Source organism: Trachypithecus francoisi, unplaced genomic scaffold (genome assembly GCF_009764315.1).
Source record: "Trachypithecus francoisi isolate TF-2019V2 unplaced genomic scaffold, Tfra_2.0 Lachesis_group4, whole genome shotgun sequence".
In the NCBI taxonomy this organism is placed as follows: domain Eukaryota; kingdom Metazoa; phylum Chordata; class Mammalia; order Primates; family Cercopithecidae; genus Trachypithecus; species Trachypithecus francoisi.
Genome location: NW_022681469.1, coordinates 74850160 through 74866711, shown reverse-complemented (window position 1 = coordinate 74866711; position 16552 = coordinate 74850160). Strand labels below are relative to the sequence as shown.

The 16552-nt window shown below is 43.4% G+C and overlaps 2 protein-coding genes across 14 annotated transcripts in view; one reads left to right on the top strand and one right to left on the bottom strand.

Annotated features, from left to right (window-relative positions):
• Positions 1–1653: 1653 nt before the first annotated feature.
• On the bottom strand, positions 1654–14956 carry PEG10 (paternally expressed 10). The gene is given in 3 exon segments (XM_033192943.1): positions 1654–6845; positions 6848–8019; positions 14667–14956. Coding segments are annotated over 3 exon segments (2352 nt in total). The 5' UTR covers positions 14672–14956; the 3' UTR covers positions 1654–5670.
• A 93-nt stretch (positions 14957–15049) lies between these two features.
• The window catches only part of SGCE (sarcoglycan epsilon), a 72931-nt gene continuing 71428 nt past the window's right edge, over positions 15050–16552 (top strand). For 5 of the 13 annotated variants that reach the window (XM_033194965.1, XM_033194962.1, XM_033194963.1 and 2 more), the window contains exon 1: positions 15050–15269. In XM_033194965.1, coding sequence (XP_033050856.1) covers positions 15161–15269 — 109 coding nt within the window. In that variant the 5' untranslated portion in view covers positions 15050–15160. The remainder of the gene's footprint in view (positions 15270–16552) is intronic. The other 8 variants (XM_033194960.1, XM_033194958.1, XM_033194959.1 and 5 more) reach the window with 5 other exon arrangements.

Genomic DNA, 16552 nt, shown 5'->3' with positions numbered 1-16552 from the left:
ATTAATTATCAAATCTTTTATAGGTATGTACCAAATATGTTTCCATTCTGTTGTGCGTGTTATCTTTATTAATTTAATTCATCTTAGATTTACTAGTTTACCCTCCTCATACCAATAAGTTATTCTTCCTTCTTGTAGTCCTTGATTTATGCAATTTTTTGAGGTGTGGCTCAAGAGTGATTCTTATCCTCATGAATATTTGTCTTTATGTTTTTAAAAGTTGTTTATTTTCCCATTGCTGTGTAATATTTTGTGCCGATGATTTAAATTATTCAAAAGGGCAACTCAGAGCTCCAATCAGTGGAACACGCACCTCTCTTAAGACTGACCAAATGAATGTATATTTGTGTTTTAAGTTAACATAGTATGGTAATCATTCTAAACAATTGTTTTGATTGTAGTTGTTTTGATTGTAATTAGTTGTTTTGATTAATTGCTAGCATCTACTACACTAGATAAGAGGGAGTCTTTATTCATTTCATAAAATGTTTCAAAAAATATTACAATTGTTATGCAAAATAAGTTTATTGTTCTGGACTAGCTTTGTCATACAGCTGCATAACTTAATATCTTGAGGCTGAGCACCTTTTTCTGTTTTTGTTTAATCACGTGGATTATGGAAAGAAGTGCGGCCCAGATGGGGAGGAGTCTAGGTGTAACAAATAGGAATGAATAAGATATTTCCATTTTCTGTCAACATGATTTGGCTATTCACTTTTGCATCAGGTTCAATTTTAAGGAACTCCCAGGGCAAGTACTTAATAACTCAGTAGTTCTTGGCCGAGGACCCTCACTCCCAATTTCTTCAAATCCACCCACCACCCTGCACACAGTTGGAGTTTGTGAGCTCTGTTTGATGGAGAGCTACTCTGGTAGCTTGCTTCTAAGGGTAGACAGTTTTTAGTTGTGTGTTTTCATTAGTTCTAGATTTTTCCTTTTAGTCACTATCTTCCCAATAAACAGTCATATTTATGTGACTATCATGTCATATGAACACAGCAGCCCTTTGAAACCCTTTTTCAGGTTTCCTATATGCAGTCTGTTATTCTACAACCCTGAGTGGGGTCACCGTGTTTTAAAATCTGATAGGATGAGTGCCTTGTGAACACCAGTTGCCACTTTTTCCTTAGATGAATCTCACTATTGCTCTCATTATATTGTTTTAGTGTTAATTGGTATAAATCTGTGTGTTAATTTCCCACACATCTATACTGCATTTATGTCTTCTTCTATGTCCTAATACTTCATAATTTTCTATTAATGAATCTCAAGTATTTAAAGTAAAACTGATGTTAAAGTGTGTGATACTATATCACCAGAGTTGTTATTGTGTACCTTCATTTTATGTTAAACTTTTGCAGCTGGAATAACTGATTTCCTGGAGTATTCTGGCTATATAATTCATACTGGGTTGTAATAGACAATGTTCTTTATACCACCACCCCACTATCTCAAACTCAATTCCACCCCATCCTACCCACCCTCCTACCTCCCACCTCCCTACCTCCCCACCCTTCCCACAATCTCACCCTCCCCGCAGCCCCACCCTACTCTACTATCCCCACTCGTAGCCTCCCCCACCCTCCCTACTCTCTCAGCCTTCCCCACCCTACCCCACCCCATTCCCTCGATGCTGAAATGATCAGGACACAGTTTGCACTTAACCACTAAATCTTTATTGAATTTTTATTGTAACAGCAATGCAATATTAGCAAACAGAGAGCAATATAGAGTGAAGAGAATACAGCAATAAAGTTAGAAGGAGGGGGTAGGGGTAATGGGGTTCAGTGGTAGGAGGAGGGCTACTGACAGGGGTAAAAGCAAGGGTTTTTATTTATCACTTTTATAACTTCCATGAAAATTTACCATCCATCATTGACAATTTCATTCCAGCAGTAATTTATCAAAGGGCACTCATCCTCTATTAAACTATTAATCTAATCACCTTTGAACTTTCTCCCACTAGGGTTTTTATCCATGTCCAATTCACTCTAAATAAGTTGGTCTCCCTGCAGTTCCCTCTGAGTTTATTTGAAATCTTTAAGGATAGCAATTACAGGGTAAAGGGTCACAAGTAAGTACACATGCCCACTTATAGCGATATCTAATACACAATATTATTCTAACATTCTAAATAACCCCACCCACTTAAAATTACTTAATAGTCCCTCCCACCCTAAAATGCTTATGATTATATATCCCCTATTACTTAAACTTGATTACACAAAGAAATAAAAGCAATGCAATTTTCCACAGATCAATTCAATACCATTCTACAATCTAAAACAACAAAGAACTTTCAGTCTCATCAGATGTGTCTTCTCTCTTTAGATGAAAATGTAACATGGCTCCCGCAGGGCTCTCCATTTCTGCCCAGGTCTTTCCAGCAGGGTGTTCTCTGTTGTCAGTCTTGGAACTGTCTGTATCTGATGTGAGATGTCTGTGGTGGATGACAACCGGATCAATTCAGAAGTCCAAGAGGTACCTGCAAACTTAAACAGAATTCCAGACTGCACCATATAGATGTGGCCCTCTTATTTTGTGCACCTGCAAGTTCACTGTATTACTTCATGATCCCATCAGACTAATTCTCCTTTTTTCCACTATCTAGGACAAATACCTCACTGTCCAAACTAAATTGACCCTTCATAAATGTATGTAAACTTTCTCTGTTTCAATATCCTAGCATGATAAATTTAGCTAGTTCTCTCTAGGCTTGCCTATCAATGGGAGCTCTTAGATCTTCTTCCTTCTTGATTTAATTAACAATGTAAATTTGGGCCAAAAGTCAATTAATTAATTTTGCCAGTTTGTTTCAAAAACTCAGCTATTGATTTTGCTTAATAATCTATCTCCTTCATGTTTTTTATTTTGCTCCCTTTCTAACTTCTTTAGATATTAAATTCCATTGATTTTTTCCTTTCTTATGAATAAAGCCATTTTTGTTGGAAAATGCCAAAAAAATTAAAGGATCCAATTAACATAAATTTGATTAACAACAAAAGAAATCAATCGAGTGAAAGGAAACTTAACCAAACTTCAATACTATAGAATAATAAATTTAGAATTACTTATCCTTAACATCTACATTTATAGATAGCATATATAGCAATAGAGCATAGTACACACTGCCAAAAAGTTAATCACAAGCTTTAGTAAGCAGCCAAATGTGGATCAGGGACTTTCTGAGTTGTTAACCCACAGCAGCATATTCTCCCTGATCATTCTTGTCGTTGGGGAACTCCTCCAGACTTTTGCTTGCAGTGGTGGCAAATGTCCGTGTGCACATGCCAGGGCTACAGACAATGACCCATTTCTAGGCACCCTGCAGCTTGAAGATCAATTGACAACTGTAAATTTGACACAAAACAACTTGAATTCAAAGGTATGGAGGATGAATTGATACTTGAGGTAAACAGAAGTGACGCTTCAAAATAGTTCAGAAGCACAAATGCACCATTTTAAAAGTAATTACTCTAAAACACATGAGTGGTTGACAAGCTTTCTGATTCCATTGAAGGAAAAAAAGTTGTTTTGGATTAAATAGTCAATTAGGTTTCTCTTTTGAAATTTTATATCCTTTTATATGATTTTTAAAGGCCCAATTAATAGAATTGAAATTATATATGATGTTAAAATTGAACATGAACAGGATGAACTGTTATACAAATACTCCAGTTCTGAGGAGCCTCTCATTCACAGCGTTGTAAGAACTTCACAGTAAAGAAATATTTTACACTATGTTACTTATCATTTTTACTTAGTTTAACTCTAACAGTAAGAATTGGATAGTACTTTGTAATTCAATGGAAATTTTTGAAAGCCTAGTCACCACTTCAAAACACTTACACTAAAAATTACACTAAAAATTTTAAGTATTTAAACATGCAAGAATAAGGGTGGTTGATAATGAACATGTGAAAGATGATGCTGATGAAAAGTGAAACTTCACCGTTAAGACTCCTCTTCACGTCAGGCAATTTGAGATATACACAATGTTGTTTTCTACCGCTCAAACTGTGTTTTGGCAATTAAAGCCTCCTGTTACATCTCTGTGTGTGGCAGCAAAATGGAGTCTCAGCAACCAGGCAAGAAAATGATACAAATCCTGCAGCAGGGTCAATGGCAGTAGTAAAGAAACAGAAAAAGAGAGGTTAGATAAAACAGTTCAAGGTAGTAGCAAGGGACCAGGCTAAAGAAAGTCAGGCAGTCCCAGGTTAGCACAAAGCATCCAGGGGACACCAGAGGTGTCACTTGGCTGAAGACAACTCTTGTGTTGTTTGTTGCTTTGAGTTCTTTGAGTTGCTTTCTGAGGCTTTTCATCCATTGGCAGCTTCACATCAGCTCCATCCTCTAGAGGGACCCTTTTCATTATATGGATTCTGATCCTTCTGAAGTGGTTACCATCAAGTAATGTGGAGTTCACTAAGGAAGTCCACATCCTCAAGACAGTGTCCACAGCCCTAATTCCTCTTCGTCAAAGATGTCCTTTCCAGGCATAGGAGTGTGAATCTGGGTGCTAAATCATTTCTCTTCTCTCCACACATCCTAACACGCTACAGTCTAATGAGGGGACTGAAGATGGAATGCCCAGATGCACATGGAGACAGACACATGGATAGATGCTTCCAAAACGTCAGCTGGTGCTTTTCCAGCCAATTAACAACACTCATGAAAATTCTTTCTGAAGTACCAGGACAAATCTTTTAAGAGTTGGGTATGGGATTTTGGAGTCCTTTTGATCTGCTATTCTTTAGCCCTCGAAGGTAATTGAGATGTGGTCACATTTCACGAACATCTAACACCCCTGGAGCCACCAGTAATCTCTGGTTACCAGGTTTAATGCTTCGTGGAAGCCACTATGGCATGATGATGGTAAGGTGTTATGTCAAAGCCAGAGTCCTTGGGTACATGTGATTTGCACCACGATGTGAAGGCATACTCTTAACATGCAAGAGTCCATCTGAGAGAGCACTTTCTTTTCAAGCCTGAGATGTTTCATGTTACAAGGGTTTTGCCTGCTCCTGGGAGAACCAGTCGAGTTGCTGCTCCTTGAGAATTAACAGAACCATGGAAGTGGAGTTTGAAGATGGTGAAGTTTCTAAGGGTGCAGCGAGAGGATCACGGAAGCCTTTCCATACTGCACCGATAATTTTGGCTTCCTTAGTAAGGCCTCGGTCCTCTAGTGATTTAAAGAGGGTACCGAAACTGCAAGAAAAGTCATGTCCTCCTCCTCCTTGTCTCCCCCTCCATAAAGAAATCAGCATTTCCTGCATTTGCATCAGCTTCTCTGTAAATGTTAAAGAACAAATTTGGCAGCCTATAATTTAGATGGTGACAGAGGTTTTGGCAGGTAAAACCCAGACTTCCAGGACTGGCTGGAAAGTAAACTTATTAATTATTTTAGTTAGATTGGCAGTCAAGGTGGAAAAATGAGAGATAATTTATTGGCAAATACTCTGTTGCTCTCAGAAAATGTTGAAGGTCTTTTGGTGTTTTAGGATGTGTGCCAGTCCAGGGTGGCCCTGACCTTCTATAGCCGTTTCAGAGAGGATGTGCCTCAGGTGGCCTGACGATACAGTAGCCTAAAACTTAGCACACAGTCACTGATTGAGAAGCTGAACAGGAATAAATTTTGAGGGTAGAGATCCTGAAGGACATGACAAGTATTTACAGGGTACTGTAAGATGGAGGCGGCGGCGGCGGTGGTGGTGGAGGCGGTGGCTGTGGCGGCGGGTACTGTGGTACCGGAGGCTGGCGGTACCAGTGTGGATTCCAGGTGATCATAACAGGTACATATAGTGATCTTCCTTGTCCGTCTCGTCCCACTGGGTACCAGGCGAATCCTACTGGGTAGGTCGGGTATGCGGCATATGTGGGGTACGTTTGGTATCCAGGTATTTGAGGTACGAATTCAGTGTACGTTGCCAGGTGCGCTTGGTCTTCTAAATTTGGAATAGATAGGCGAGGATACTGATTCTGGATAGTAAAATTGTTTGGAGCTCGGCAATCATAAGAAACTTGCAGTTTCCACCCCCTCTTCACCTGGAGAACTTGGGCTCCATTAGGTGCAATCGTTGGAGTAATCAGCCCATCTTTCACATTTCTTGCCACAAAATCTCGCAGAGCTGCCATTTCAGGTTCAGACAGTGAGTACACATGTCCGCTGGGAATACTGTGTGCTCCAGGTATCATTTCTATGTGAGGGTCAACCAGGCGGTGATCTGGGTAGACGTGTTCATCTACTGGAGTGTACACATTCTGGACATAGTAATACCTCACTGGTTGGTAAACTCTGTATCCATCTACTGGATAATAGAGTGGCGGTTGTGGTGCTGGTGGTGGGAGCGATGGTGGTATTGGAGAATACATCCGGCAGTGGTAGCGGCAGTATTCAGAATCAAAGACAATAGATCGAGTGCTCCATGTGATGTTGGGATCATGTGTGCTCAGCCAGCGAACCCCTAGGACGACAGGGAAGAATGGAGACTGAGTCACATCAAATGACAGCACCTCACGGTGATCTCCCAGGTCAACTATCAGGTCGTGAGTTTCGTGGACAACTGGGCCCGATGCTATGGGGCGCCCATCAATTGCTTCCACAAGTATTGGCCAGTCCTTGATTCTTAGAGGAATTCCATTTTGAGCAACGTATTCGTGATCAATGAAGTTGCCAGAAGCACCAGAATCGATCATGGCTCGGACGAACAGGGTGTGTCTGCCCGGAAGATGAATCTGGAGCATCACTTGCAAGTGTGGAGATGAGGCGTCATCTTGTGGGGACCTTATTATTTCTGGCCCGGTCGCTGAAGGTCCCTCTACAGCGGGGCCGGGGAGTTTCCCGCCGGCGAAGCCTTCGAGGCCTTGGCAGGACAGTTGTCAGCGTAGTGACCTCCTGTTCCACAGTAGAGGCAGAGGTTCAGCTTTCTGCGTCTTTCCTTTTCCTCCTGGGTCAGGCGCATGCGGGCACCTCCCACCGGCTCGGTTGGATCTACCTGGTGGTGGCTTGCAATGTGAGGCAACACCAGCGCCCGAGGTGGCGAGCGTGGCTTGCGAGCTGCAGCAGCCCTGGCCAGCCTTCTCTCAATGTGAATGCACTGCCCAATCAGAGCAGACAGCGACTTGGCGACCTCGAGGTGGGAGAGCTCCTCCTGAATGTGGTCGCTGAGGCCCTCGTGGTACTGGTCAATCAGCGCAGGCTCGTTCCAATCCAGGTCCTGGGCAATCATCTGGAAGGCATTGGAATAGTCGATGACAGACCCCATGCCTTGGCGCAGGCGTCTGATCTTGCGTTTGGCAGCCTCTCGCCTCTGAGGGTCTTCAAAGACATGCTTCATTTCCATCATGAAAGCTGGGTAGTTGTGCATCAGGTAGTGGGAGCGCTCCAGCTTTGCTGAGGCCCAGCGGGCAGCACGGCCGGTCATCATGCTTGTCACGAAACAGACACGGACACGATCAACTGAGAAATCCCTGGTGCTCTTTTCCATGAAGATCTGGCACTGGGCCATGAAAGGAGCCAGCATGTCTGGGTTGCCATCGAACTTCTCTGGAAGGTCTTCTGGGCACTCTTCCTCTATTGGAGGGGGTGGGGCAGCAGCTGCTGCAGCACCGCGCAGCTCGATGTCATCATCCTCATCCTCAGGGGTGGGTTCCACTTGCTCTCGAAGGGTGGTGTTCTCCTCTGTGAGCTTCTGCACCTGGTTCTGCAGGTTGTTGTTCTCCTCGGACTGCTTCATGACCTTCTCTCTTAGGTTGTTGATCTCTTCAGAGAGCTCATCCCTCCTTCGTTCGGTCATGTTGGGGACACACGCGCTCTTATGGCCGGTGTGCTTGGAGTTGTTGTTGTTGTTGTTGTTGGGGGGAGGGGGAGGGGGAGGAGGTGGGCAGTCGGGACCCAGGGTGACGGTTGGGGTGGGAGGAGACCTCCCAGCTGTAGCTTCACTTCTGTGGGGATGGAGGCCTGGATCCTGGCCCCCTCTTCCACTCCTTCTTTTTTTTGTTTTCAAAATCCGCTTATTTCTGTAAATAAAGATAAATGTATAAATCCAACTTATACATTCAAAGCAGCAAAATGCAGACACAAAGGATTTGGTATTTAAATTATCCCTTGCTCCATACACTTATATTAATAATTAGCGAACAAAGAAAACAAACTTTGAAGAGAAAGGTATCAATCAGCACCATAGATAACAAAAAGGAAACTACTTTTTGATGTTCAAATGACCTTGTCTTCCTCAAAGGCCACCTGTTCATTATGATTCAACAATACATTATCAACAGCATGCTTACCTTTATAAACTATAAAAAAAATGTTGAAACCCTCTAAACAAGTAGTTTTGTATTGAAACAGAGGAAGAAACTTCAAGGCAAACATGGATACCAAATCAATTATGCAAATTAAAGCCAAAATAATAACTTTTGTTATTAAAGAAGCTCGCCAAAAATAGTTAATACTACAACTAATAGAAGCTAATTAAAAAAGAGGGGAGTATTACAATCACAATGCATGTATTCATCAGCCCTGTGGGCGGGAGGGTACTCTGGCCAACTGTCACAACCCTGTTTCACTGCCACGGAGAAGGTAACTGGTTATCAAATCAAACAACCACAACCACAAAAACCACAGGACTGCCTAAATTACTTTTCTGACCATAATTTAAATCCCCAAAGAAAATTCTCTATGGGACAGAAATGGCACTAAGCAGCAATATGTGTATGTCAGTTTCCCTTGTCATTTATGCAGTCATTCAAGAAATACTAATTGATGCCTCCTAGGAAAAGCTATAAAATGGGGCATTCAAAGAAGCCCTATAATAGTATACCTCAAACTAATTGTGAGGACTTAATTAAATAGTGCAGGTAAATTATGTACTGAGTATTCAATAATGGTTAGCTGATATTAACAAAGTTATTAATTAGAAAATAGAAAGGTGATTATCTGTGTAAAGAGAGTGGGATTAAAAGAGGGAGGGGCTGCAACTATAGCAACATGGGCATGCATTTCCCACCTAAAGATGTTTACTTTTTTAAAAACACTGTGTTGGTCAAATCCAAGGCCTTATTTGTCTTGCAGGTCACCAGTTTGCAATCCATAGTTTTTAACCAAGATTTGTCAGCATAGCCCCAAGTGAAGGTTTGTAATGTTAAGGTGGAACAGGGCTGCATTCCTGCAGGTGAGTGGATGTGTGTGGGGAGGTGGGGGTAGGGTGTGTGTTTAAGCATTCTAATTATGAGTGCAATGACAATAAATCACACACATAAAAATACCCGACACGGTGTCTGCCTGTGTACTTGCTGAAAATACAGTTACATGCATTTAGAATGATTTAATTATTTTAAATTTTATTAATAATCTCAAGTCCCATATTTGGAAAATTTAAATATATAAAAAGTTTAAAACATAATATGTAAAAGTTTAAAAAAGTTTAAAAAACTTTAATTTAAAAAGTTTAAAACTTTTAAAGAAAGTTTAAAAAGTTTATAAAACTTTTAAAGAAAGTTTGAAAAGTTTATAAAACTTTTAAGGAAAGTTTGAAAAGTTTATAAAACTTTTAAAGAAAGTTTGAAAAGCTTATAAAACTTTAAAGAAAGTTTGAAAAGCTTATAAAACTTTAAAGAAAGTTTGAAAAGCTTGTAAAACTTTTAAAGAAAGTTTAAAAAGTTTATAAAACTTTTAAAGAAAGAAAAGTTTAAAAACATAACTTGGTCCTCTCTGGATACTATACACTATGTGATTTACCTGCAAAAACGGACACCAAATAAATTACATAGAATAAGGCCAGAAAGATACACAGTTGGTAATTAGAGAAGTTAGGTGGAAAATAGTTACTATTTTCAACCAATAGAGTACAAGAAAAAAAAAAAAAAAGAAAGAAAGTGGTAATTAAATATGATGCCCAGCCCCTGGCTGTAAAGAAATGCTTCTTCCCCAACTCCTAACCCTTTAGGTACCTCCCATGCCCCAGTGTCACCACCCACAGATACTTTCCTGTGTCCTTTGCAGTTGGTGTATAGCCACTCCAAGGAGTGGCTATACAGCAAACAGGGTCTTTAAGAGACAGGGAGTAGTGTGACATTTTAATAGTTTTAACCCCACTACTTAATTACTTTAGTAACTTAGTCTACAAAAACAAGAAATTGACATTCAAGATAAAATATTCAAGTTTAGAAAAAATTAGAAAACACAATACACACATCATAACCTGTGACATCCAGTATCATTTCCAACTCCTTAAAGACAATTCTATTGGTGACCCTGACAATATAACATCACAACATAATGCAACTTTTACTTATTAAATTAGGAGTTTTCATGTCCCATTAAGAAACAACTAATAAGCATAAGTAAGGTGACTCAGGTACCACTTTTGTCATCCAGACATTAACATCTTCAAAACCTTGAGAAAAGACTTCCTAAAGAGCATTCACAGCATGGCCTGGTGCAGCCTGACCACTTGTCAATCACAGCCACTAAGGGGGGCTTTATTGAAGCCCAGGTCTGATAGTTTTATTATCTGTAAAAAACAATGATGTGACAGAAATAATAATACATTAAGAAATCAGCAAATAATTACTACATGGTTTAGGGAAATAAAAGATCAATAAGTCTTAAAAATTCAAATACTTTTGGTATATAAGGAAGGTACTTTAAAAGTAAAAAGAGACCAGAGTTAAGATGGGAGGGGCTGCAACAATGGAACTTGGAGGTGCATGCCCTCCCCCCTACCAGACATTTCGTTCTTTTTTATTTTTTAATGTAGTGCTGGTCAAACAAATTCAAGGCCTACTTTAGCCTGCAAGGTCACTAGCTTAAGACTTCTGACCTTTGCCAGTAACAAGCCTGAGGCCTTCATATGAGGGTTGGCAAGTTTAGGGTGGGATGTTAAAAGAGACAACTGCCCAGGGAACAGTAGTTTATCCATTAAAAGTAATAGGGTAATGGGCAGGCAGGTTAACAGTGCATATAAAAATATTTAAACAGCGACTGAGGCAGCACAAGTTAACCTGGGACAAGGAGCATGTTTACTTGATTTGAATTATAGAACTATGTATGGCTCCTTAAACTCCTCCTTAGTAGGGGCTGCATTGGAGGGGAGGGTTCAAGAGGTCTCATTCCTGAAAATTAAAAGGACAAACTGCATAAAACCAAGCTGCCTAGGACAGATGCCATCTTTACATGATAATAATTTCAGTTTTAGTCTTTTTAGGAATTAAATACATTTGGTTAATTATTGATTCTTCATAATAGCTTGGAAAAATTTCTATTCCACAAACACACCAAAGAGCAATAGTAGCCAAAAACCATAAATAAACATCCCATTCGGAAATGACACCTCATTAAGCAACTCTTAGTTGCTTCATATTTTTAAATGTCCAATTTTTTTACTACTATCTTGTACTATTTATAAAATGCAAATTCTCTTAATATGCATGTTATTACAGTTGTTTTGAACCTCTGTAATATGCCAATATACAATATCCAAAGAGGAGGGGGAATTACTTAAAGCTGTAATTATGATAAGCACAAATTTTCCATAGATTGTGTACTTGTTGTGGGAAGCAGGTATGTGACAGATTTTTGGGAGCCAAAGCCCCCAGTTCCTCCCCTATCAAAGTCCTGGCTCATGATTTGTAATATATGGAACCAGGTTTTAAAATTTCTTCATTCAGCTAGAAACACAATTCTTATATGGTACATCTTACTGGGAATCAGTTATAAATTTGTTTTATACAGATGTTTATGCAAGCTTAAACAATCTATATTTTGTAATGTAACCACTTTATGTAACATTACACAAACTTTAATACCAATATGTACCATTAACAATCCACTTGCCCCAAATTTAAATTAGTTTTTTATGAAAAAAGCTAATTATTTGGAATAACTAGCTTTTTATGAAAAAAGCTAATTATTTGGAATAACTAGCTTTTTATGAAAAAAGCTAATTATTTGGAATAAGTAGCTTTTCATGAAAAAAGCTAATATTTGGAATAACTAGCTTTTTATGAAAAAAGCTAATTATTTGGAATAATTAAAATTAATTTAGTTGTTTTGTATTATAATTACAGCTTAATTGGAGTTTAAAAACACATACACTTTTAAAAATTCTGTTACATGTGAGCGACAACGCAAACAAGGCAACCCAGGACAGCAAACCACCATAGGAAAGGAGCAAATCAGAAGAGACCTACAGACATCAAGCAAGATGCTGAATAAACCAATTTACTCTGATCATTTAACACATATTTAATGAATGCCTACCATGTGCAGGCACAATTTATTATACATAGGCAAATAGGCTAGGGTTAATCACCTAGAGATTCAAGAAAAAAACCCAGCTTCATAGGCACACAAATAAAAAAGCCTTATCCTCACTCAGAGGCCAAACCAACAGCACCAATTTTGTATCCACCAAAACATCGGATTCCAAAAGGTCCACTAGTGTCTCTAAAAAAACCTTAAATGTGAAAATATTTTTAAAGTTTTTAAAAATAAGTTGTTAAGTTTTGGTTTTCATCTGCAGTAAAAACTTTTGGCTAAATTGCCGTTAGAGGCACCAGCCATGCCAGTTTACAAGGTCCCTTCATAAGCCATTATCAGGAGTTTAAATTGTGGGATTGTGTTATTGAATATACGCAAAGCACATATTAAAAGTGCTCATAAATTCCAGTTATAATTATTAATTGTTTTATTATTCTAGTAGACACTAGTAGCCAAAGAGCAAAACCGACACAGCAGAGAAACCGCAGGGGGGCGGGGCTGTACAGCCAGGCTCAGGCTAGGAAGGTGCGCAGGTGCAGAGGACTGGGGCCTGAAGGGAGGGGCTGAGGGCTCACACTGCGCATGCGCACTAGCTGGCTCTGAGGGAGGCGGAACTATAGGCCAGCCCGGCAGAGGCAGGCTTAGGGAGGGGCCAAGCCTTGGAGAGGCGGGGCCTGAGCAGGCCACCTCAGAGAAGGCGGGCCTGGGGGAGGCGGGATCTGGGTGAGCTCACCTCGGAGGAGGGTGCGCTTACCTCAGAGGAGGCAGGCCTAGGAGAGGCGGGGCCTGGGCGGTTTATCTCAGAGGAGGCGTGCCCGGGAGAGGCGGGGCCTGGGCAGTTCACCTCAGAGGAGGTGGGCCCAGGAGAGGCGGGGCCTGGGCAGTTCACCTCAGAGGAGGCGGGCCGGGAGAGGCGGGGCCTGGGCAGCTCACCTCAAAAAAGGCGGGCCTAGAAGAGGCGGGGCCTGAGCAGCTCACCTCAGAATGAGGTGGCCAGGGAGAGGTGGAGCCTGGGCAGGCGGGCGCTAAGGAGCTGGGAGGAGGGGCCTGAGGACCCCACATCTAGAAGGCGCGCTCTGGGAAGGCGCGCTGCAGGGGAGGCGCGCTCAGAGGAGGCGCTGTGGGAGGAGGCGCTAAGTACCGCAGAGAAGGCACGCTAGGATGGGCGGGGCAGGCCTGAGACTGGCTGCTACAGGGCTGCAGAGTATCTGCACGCCCCCCCCAAGAATCCCCCCTCCCAAACTCCTCCCACCAGCCACCAAAGCCAGATTCATTTCATGCAGCAAGAGCAATCCACAGATCCGATCCCCCCGCCATACTCAGCAAACCCACACTTTCCACAAACTGTTGCTGGACGCTGATTCGCGCCACCACAACTACACCGCCACTTCAATCAAGCACAACCAGGCAGGCAGCCTGCTCTGCCTTCACCAAAAGATTCCTGTTTCCACTCGAATCAGCGCCCCTCCACTCCACTGCTATAGCGGGAACGGTATGGGCAGAATGTTAAACACTAATTTTTGCCCAGGGCTCCATTTTGTCTACCAGCACCATCATGCAGAGAACCGTCCTGCAGAAAAATAGAGTGGGAGCCATTCCAAAAGGTGAAAGGGTGGGGTCCTGCTCCAAGAAAACAGAGGAATTTTACTTCGCAGCTCATGTCCCACTACGGCTGCTTTATTTGTAGCGCAAACAGTCTGCAGCTCCCGTACCTCTGTAGCTCTTACCACTTTGTAGTGCATTTTAGGTTTGAATTGTTCCGCAGCTCATGTACCTCTGCAGTTCATGTGCCTCGGAGCGCAATGAAGCGCTATCTTCGGGCTGGCTAATCGCATCGTTTTTGTAGTGCTACTCTTCTGCAGCTCAGATTTTGCAGCGCGTGTAAAGCGCAATTCAGTTTTCTGTCTGCAGCTCCTATATTGCTGCTCCTCGTTCGGGATTGTAGCGCCACTGAAGCGCCCATCCATCAGTTTGTGGCACATAAAGCGCCCATCAGTTCCTAGCGCAATGAAGCGCCAGTTGTAGCGCCCATCAGTTTGTCGCCCGCGTGAAGCGTGCTTGTAGCGCATCTGAAGCGCCAGTTTTGTAGCGCATTTGAAGCGCTTATCAGTTTGTAAAGCATGGCACTTGGTAGCGCATTTGAAGAGCAAATTGCAAATTGATCTGTAGCTCCTGACCGTCTGCAGCTCATCACTGTCCGCAGCTCATCTCTCTCTACAGCCCATATCTGGACTTGGTCCTGGAAACCCAAGCCTTGAAGGCTTGTTTCCCCATTTGTTTTGGGGTACAGCCAGTGAAGGCGTGACAAGGTTTGCGTGGAGACATTCTGGGGTGCTACTCCATCTCCCGCAGCTCCCGATAAGCACGGGGAATGAACGTGATCTTTAAAAAAAAACGTCCTCACCGCATACTCACCACGCGAGGACTCCTCTGCGAAGGCAGGAAGGATGGGGTCCCACACCTGAGCCAGGCGCGGTCTCCACTGGGTGCTCCGCAGCCCGGAGTGGCTCCGGACGACAGCCCGCTCAGTGGACCTTTCGCCAGGCTTGGTGGATCTTCTCCGCTGTTCTCCTCAGGGCGCAGTCAGGTTTCTTCGACACACACCAACCGAAGTTGAAGCGCGTGTACCAAGAGCGCAGACTGCGAGCCTTATATAGGTTGCACCGAGGAGGGGGGCGCCAAATCCCAGCGTGCTCCGCGGGCTAGGGGGTGGAGGGGGGTGCGGGGGATGGGGGATGGGGGTGGGGGCGGTGGCCACACTACAGTGGCCCGCCGCTAGAGGGAGTACGGGATTACCGAGGGGGTGCGGGATGCTGATGCTGAACTGGCCAAGCTGGGAGGGAAGAAGAAAGGGAGGGGAGGGGAGAATCGAGGACGGACGGCCTAGCCAGGCCAAGAATGCAATTGCCCCGGTGGTGGGAGCTGGGAGACCCCTGTGCTTGGACGGGACAGGGTCGGGGGACACGCAGGATGAGCCCCGCGACCACTGGCACATTCTTGCTAACAGGTTAGTGGCCTGCGCGCGACGTGGAGGTCCCGGGGCCAACAGGCCGCCGCCTCCCCCTCCCCCGCTCGGGTTCCGGGCGCCTGGGCGCGCCCTTTGGGCACCAGCTTCTCTTTCTGTCCCGGACCCCACCGTACCCCTCCTTCAGTACACCCTGTACCCCACTTTCCCGGCCCAGCTTCTCTCTTCCCAGGCTTGACCCCTGGCCTTTTTTCCTCTCCGCGCCCCCGCGGGCCCCTCCCTGCTCTGCGGGCGCAGAAATTCCATCTCCAATTCCTGTTCCCAACATCCCCCTCCCCGCCCAGCCCCAGGGTAGTCCTCTCCCGATCCCTGCAGCAAAGAGCTGGGGGTCGTTGCCTGTTTTTCTGGGGGGGCCGTTTCCCCCCGATTGGGCTCTGCGGCCGGGATGCGAGCCAAAGGAAATGGGTATTAAGCTGCGTCCCCGCTACACAAACACATCTTTTCTCCTTTTCTTGATCGTGATAGAGAGCACAAAAATTTGACATTTAAAACACCGAATTTCCCCCTCTTGCTAAGTCCATTTCTCGGTGGCGGAAATCTCGGTTTTCTTCGGTTTTACGGAGCAGGGAAGCGGAATCCTGAAATGCTGGGAACTACACAGGGCGTTCAGGTCAGGGTTAACCCCGGCTGGAGGCCAGAGATGCTGCCGCACCAAGTGCGCTATTTCCAGAAACCAAAACCAATTTAAAACAGCTGTGGATGCTTCCAATGTGTTTGGTGGGCTTCGGAGGCTCCCAGCTACGGACTTTTGGTGGCGATTAGGAGGTTTACACAGAGATCTTGCTTCCCCTGCAAGGTTACATTTTCCTAAATCTTGTAGGATGAATGAATGCGTTTAGTCACGGCAACTGCACGTTTAATCCTTTCCAGCGGGTTGCCGAGATTCGGCCACAAATATTTGCGTGCATTTGTACTATCAACATATATATTTTATGTCAAGGAAAATTGCAGTGGCTGATAAGACGCTAAAGTACTGATGAGGAAGGATGCTAAATAAAACCTTAACGCAGGTTCCCATCTAAGCGCCTCAGTGTTAGGCGCTTGGGAAACTGACAATCTGTTGATGAGCTTAGTAAAACAAATTTAAGTTAAAAGGGAAAACCAAATTGTCTACAGCTGAGTTAGGTTTCGGACACACAGATGAAACTCTTTCGTATTTGAAGAGCAAAATTGAGCACATTTTAGTAACATTGCTACGGATTATTTTATACTTGGAGGATCAATAAGAATTTGACTTATTGTCGTAACAACGTTGCAGACACCGC